This window comes from Tenrec ecaudatus, chromosome 15, assembly GCF_050624435.1.
Source record: "Tenrec ecaudatus isolate mTenEca1 chromosome 15, mTenEca1.hap1, whole genome shotgun sequence".
NCBI classification, from domain to species: Eukaryota; Metazoa; Chordata; class Mammalia; order Afrosoricida; family Tenrecidae; genus Tenrec; species Tenrec ecaudatus.
This window is the reverse complement of record NC_134544.1, coordinates 90,780,129-90,786,176: the sequence shown is the minus strand read 5'-3', so window position 1 is coordinate 90,786,176 and position 6,048 is coordinate 90,780,129. Positions and strand designations below refer to the sequence as shown.

At 45.1% G+C, this 6,048-nt stretch overlaps 1 protein-coding gene across 1 annotated transcript; it reads right to left on the bottom strand.

Moving 5' to 3' along the window:
- Window positions 1-215: 215 nt before the first annotated feature.
- On the bottom strand, window positions 216-4,988 carry LOC142427590 (large ribosomal subunit protein uL14-like). The gene is made up of 2 exons (XM_075532792.1): window positions 4,949-4,988; window positions 216-541 (listed from the first exon to the last, which is right to left on the bottom strand). The coding sequence occupies exons 1-2, from the start codon at window positions 4,986-4,988 to the stop codon at window positions 216-218; spliced, it is 366 nt and encodes a 121-aa protein (XP_075388907.1).
- Window positions 4,989-6,048: the final 1,060 nt, after the last annotated feature.

Genomic DNA, 6,048 nt, shown 5'->3' with positions numbered 1-6,048 from the left:
AGTGGACACCAATTACTGCTCTTAATAATTTCTAATTTAATCACAGCTTTTGGCTTTTTCTCCCAACTCTTATCAACTCCAGTATCAATTTGAATTTCTTGAGTATTTAGGTTAAAACTTCCTGATAAAAACTGTATTACTTCTTCTTTTTTGGGGGGTGTGTGTGTGAATAATTTTTAATAGGGTTGTTGGAGGTTTTCACAAACATGGCAAAATCACGCAATGCTGCCGGCATTGGATGCAATCCGGGGCCACAAGTCCGCACACTCCTTTGCAACGGGTCCTGTGATGGCCGAACCTTTCATCTCGCCTTTATTTTTCACAATGACCCATGCATTATCTTCGAAAGAAAGGAACACACCATCTTTTCTCCGGTAGGATTTCCGTTGCCGTATTACCACTGCAGGATGGACCTTCTTTCTGAGCTCGGGTTTGCCTTTCTTGACTGTGGCCATCACTATGTCACCCACTCCGGCAGCGGGCAGTCTGCTTAGCCGGCCCTTGATCCCCTGCACGGAGATGATATATAGATTTTTGGCTCCTGTACAAGAAGGAAAACAAGACATGATTCACTCTGGCTTTCATCCCCAAGGTGTATTACTTTTTCAATAAGAGGTTCCTGCTTCTAGAATCAGCAAAGGGCTGTGAGGGCTTCTGAGAGCCATCTGTTAGTTAGTCAAAACAACAGCAGGGAGAACAGAGCCTGGGCTTTTGCAAGATTGGTTAGGTCTGGTCTCCTGCTGTGAAGCTGGGTGATACCTGAGGTTTCTCTCTTCTTTGCTCTGGCAGGCAGACACCTTGCCTCCCATGCTTTGCTTGGCAGGGTCTGTATCAAGCTCCTTCCACTATTTCCCCACTGGGAAGTCTTGGCTAATGAGTTCTCTTCCTACAGCGGGGCAGAGTTCAGGTTCTATTAAACCCACTCGATGTCCCTGGCCCATGCTCTGACATAGGCCGCAGCCTGCTCTGCCTACACTCTCTGTGAAGATGACCTGTCTTCCCACAACTAAAACACTTTTTTCTAGGTCTGATATAATTTGCCAGTGCAGCTGCCATGAGGTCGGCCTTGTATTCCTCTGTCTCTACATTCCTGCATATCCTGAGATAATCTAGCAGAGTGCCCTGTTCCCTGTGGAAGGTATTTTTACAATGCTTATTGGAGAAATCATAAGATAGCTTATGCACTAAGTCTCTTACTGCCTGGACATTCTTTACACATTTGGAAATAGAACTTTTGGAACACAAAGTCAGCATAGGATTCATCAATCCGCTGTCTTATAGCCATGCAACTTGGCTTTCTCTCTCCTGATGGAATTATCTTTTCCCAGGCACTCAAGCAAACCTCACGTATCTATCCTATTATCTGTTGAGTAAACTGTACTTGAGACTCAACTGTAATATAATTCTCATCCCCGAGTGTTGGATTGGGGGAGGAAATGCGAGCTCACCTTGGGCGCATGGAAGAATTGTGACCAGTTGAGATGCAAAAGCAGCAAAAGGAGTTTATTTGCTAGCTCAAGCTAGGGCTTCCCTCCCTCCACTGCCCAACACAGTGGGGACCCAGCAGTCAAAGGGAATCAGCCCTGAGTTCTTTGTTCACTGGGCTTTTATGGGGCCAGGGCCAGGGGCCAGTCCAGTGTTGCTGTTCTTTAAATTGATTAGAGAAAACTTCTGGTGCCAGCATTGTCCAGTGGTGGTTGGCAAGCAGTTTCGCACGTGTTTTCTTGACTGGTCAATCGGTGGGGGGTGGTCACTGCTCCTTGCTGTAGAAAAATTAAATCTAACCCTCTACAATTTTGTAGGACTATCTCAGAAAGAGAGCTTACAGATTTTTCTAGATGCGTTATTGCATCTTCTAGTCTGGCTAAATCCTCATCAATTAAACTCTAGAACTGGGTCAGTCCATTATTTTGGTTGCTTAGAGAAGCTATTTCTGTGCCCGCTCCAGCAGCGCTAACTCTGAGTAACAGAGCAACAGTTAAAACAGTGACAGAAAAAGAGGACCTGATGCAAGGGGCTTAAGTGGAGAGCACATGCTTTGAGAATGATTGGGGCAGGGAATGTGTGGATGTGCTTTATACAATTGATGTATGTATATGTATGGATTGTGATAAGAGTTGTATGAACCCCTAATAAAATGTTTAAAAAAAAAAGTGACAGGTTCTCTTTTAACCTTCTGGTAGTGCTGGTTTGACCATTGTAAGCATCCATCTTCCCACGAATGGTAAATAACCCGCGGGAAAAAGAATTATATTTACACAGAATTCTGTAGCATTGGTGGAGTGTAACAACTTGGTATACAGGCAAGGGGAAGGGTAGGAATTTGAACATATCCACAAACTACTTTTAGTAGGAATTATCCACTTACTGCTTTGGTTGACCTGAGAATTTATGTTTATACATGAGGGCTCATATTTTTTTGGAATTTTTCCCACACACGCTCCAATTCCTTGAACATTTTCTATTGTGAAACTTTTTTTCTTACGGCTATTCCAGTCACAACTTGCATCAGCCTCCTGGACCAAAATTCTGTTTATAGCTAAGGCATCATATTATGGGGGTTCTATACTATAATAAAGCCAACAACTTTTGGTAGCATTTGGGTTAGTACTGTTTAAAGCATTATACGTTGATACTATTAAATCAAACAAAGGAGAACTGAGATAAACCCTGTTCTGCGTGTCTTCTGGACCAGCCGTTGATGTTACAGTATGTAGGACTTTTGGTACTGGGGTGGCTATTACTTCGGAAGGCCCACATTATTCCTCGGATCCAGGTTTCCCAGTGATGTGGATGGTGATTTTTTATGGTATTATTGGCATCAGCACTATTACTTGACACAAATTTCATTGACACAGAGTCTTCTTTAGAACTCCATTTCCAGTCACCATCATTGGTGGTTACACAAGCCCATTCAGAACAATAGGGCCATCATGCTTTACTGGAAGACGCCTGCTGCAGGCTGCGTCCCCACAACTTTGCTCTGTCAGTGCCCTGAGGCCATGTCATAGGGCACACATGAAACCCCTGTTTCCTCATGACCAGTTTATTATTTAAAGGTGTGCTATACCCGACATGCCATGCCACTCGGGGGGCAGGACCAATCCTTCTCTCTTGCCAGAGCTGTTCAAGGCTGAAAAATATTTCAAGATACCGCATCGCAGTTATTGGATGTGTCTTACTTACTGTTGCCAGAATGTCACCGGTGACTACATTTTTTAGAGTCCAGGTGTGAATCTAAGGTTCATGTTGGTTATAGTCTCATTTTCCTTGATAATCGCAGAGAGGAACACCCAGAGGGCCACAGGCCACAGGATCATGATAGTCTACTGAGGCGCACCCAAAGGGGGTTGGTGGGGTGCTGAGTTACCGTCCACACCTTTTCCAGAGGCTCTGCTAGGCGGGTATGGCTGTGGTGAATCCAGGCAGCTATCCCATCCTCCACCTTTAAGTCTGTAGGGGAGGTTAAAACAACCTGATAAGGCCCCTTCCATTTGGTTTCTAGATTTTTGCTATGGAACCTTCGAACCCAGACCTAATCTCCTGGCAAATGCTCATGTTGACTTGCAGCTGCATTTGCCTGCTCAATAGCATTTTGGTAAACAGCCTGAATGGTAGGTCAAACATTGGCCTGTCTGCTCTGCAAGGCTTGCATAGCCCCTAATATCTCAGCAGGCCTGCATAGAGCAGATTGAATGCTCTAGGGATAATGGGGAGTGGTTTACCATACACAATTTCAAAAGGTGTCAATTCAAACATGGGGGAATTCCGCACACGGAATATAGCAAACGGGAGGAGAGTCACCTAGTTTTCGCCAGTCTTGGAAGCTGATTTGGTCAAAGTCTACTTTAAAGTTCTGTTCATTCTCTCTACTTGCCCAGAGCTTTTTGGGTTGTATGTACAATGCAGTTTTCAATTTGTCCCCAGAGCCCAGGATACATTCTGAACGACCTCGGTTACAAAAACAGGCCCATTGTCGGATTCAATTGTTTGAGGCATTCCATATCTTGGAGCTATTTCTTTTAACACCTTTTTTGCTACTATCAGGGCTGTCTCTCTTTTAGTTGGGAAAGCTTCTACCCAACCTGAAAAAGTCTCAATGAGGACTAACAAGTACTTGTAACCATATTTGCCTGGCTTGATCTCAGTGAGATCCACCTCCCAATGTAGCCCAGGTTGCTTACTTCTTTCTCTAGCCCCTTGATGCATATTTATAATTTTACCTGGTTTCATTTCTTGGCAGACATGGTATTGGCTCACCAGCTGTTCTGCAGTCAGTCCTTGGTCTTTGAACTGTAGTTTGGCAGTTTGCAACAATTGTAGCATCTTTTTCCCCAAATGAGTAGTACGGTGTAAGTTGTACAGCATCTCTTGAGTCCCACCTCAGCCGGGAGGATAAGATTGTTCTGGGCTTTTAGCCACGGCGAGCCCTCTTCTATTAGGGCTTACAGCTCTTGTTTGACCCAAAGTTCTTCAGCTGTGTAGCCAGGCACATGTGGAAAGGACCCCTTTCCTGGAAAAGAAAATTGAACAAGGCATACTTGCCGACCTGGTTCTACAGGTCCATCTCCTTCCTTTTCTTGGACCGCAGCCTTTTGCACCTCCTTGTCTGCGGCACAATGGCCCTTAGCTTCCATGGAGTCTCCTTGTTGATGGCTGGGTGTGTGCACCACTGCCACAGCTTTTGGCAGTGTTACAGCTTCCAGTGGCTGCAGCACCTCAGTCTTATTCTTTATTTCTTTTCTTTTAGCAGTTATGAATCTTTCTTTTTACTGTGAGTACTGATATTCATCCTGGTTGGTGGTGTGGAGTAGTTAAAAGTGTCTTTTTTAGTCTGCCAAGCAGACTTGTTCGTTTTAAAGTATATTTGGGCATTTAACTTGGTTAAAATATCTCTTCCTAGCAGGGGTGTCGGGCACTTTGGGATGAGCATGAACGAGTGACTTACTTGACCCACGCTGAGGTCCGTTTTGCGCGTAGAAGTCCATCAGTACCAGTTGGTCTCTGTGACACCTTGCACCCAGCTGGTACAAGAGGACAGTTTTTCATTGTTGTGGGTGGGGACCGAGTGTTTTGCCTCTGTGTCAACCAAGAAATCAACCAGTTTCCTCTCCACCAATCATGGTACCCTAAGCTCGGGGAGTGATTCTGAACCCCGAGTTCCTCATTCTAGGTCCTGCCTTTTTCCCCCTTCCTTAAAAATAGGGGACATGCTGGCTTATGAAGATTGGGGCACCTGTCAAACTGGTGTCCATCCTCCTGGCAATGCCAGCACCATATCATTCCTTTCAAAAGCTCTTTTTTGAGACAATCTCTGGCCCAGTGCCCTCTTTCCTCGCAGTAGCTGCACTGATCTTTTCCTAGTCTAGGCCTCCCATTTCTATTAACGCATTCCCTTGTTCTCCCTCTTCACTTGCAGTAGCTGCCACTAATACTTGGGCAATTTCCCTTGTAATCTTCCTGGTTTCTCCTGCCTGGAACCATCGATCTTCCATCCGCTGTCTTTCTTTCCTCTCTTCTGAGGTTTCTCTGTTGTTATAGACCTTCACTGCCACCTCCGACAAATCCTTAAAATTTTTTCCCCAGCCTTTCTACTTTCTTTTGACATCTGGAGCAGCTTGATTAATAAAAGCCATTATTACTGCAGCCCTACTTTCCTCTGATGTCAGGTTTATGGGGTATACAGCCTAAAAGCTTCCATGATGCGTTCTAAGAATGCAGCTGGACTTTCCTGGGGACCTTGCCTTACATTACCCACCTTGGTCAAATTGGGCGGCTTTTTTGCTGCCACTCAGAAATCAGGCATGAGAACCTGGCGATAAATTCGGAGCCTCTCCCTACCTTCTGGTTCATTGAAGTCCCATGCAGGTCTTTTCGGGGGAACTGGGGAGGTGGGGGAGGGAGAAACTAACAGCAATGGTGACTGTATAACACCACTAAAAGGGAACAAACATCAGAATTTCAGGTGATAGGATGCATGGGATGGTGGAAGTTACAGCAAAATATACATATATATTGAGGGTTCTGGGGGTTGCAGGGTTGGGATGG

Coding starts and splice junctions, on each gene's coding strand:
- LOC142427590 (XM_075532792.1), bottom strand. CDS start 4,988: ATGGACTTCTACGCGCAAAACGGACCTCAGCGTGGGTCAA. Junction 542..4,948: donor CGGACCTCAGCGTGGGTCAA/GTAAGTCACTCG, acceptor CTTCTTGTACAG/GAGCCAAAAATCTATATATC.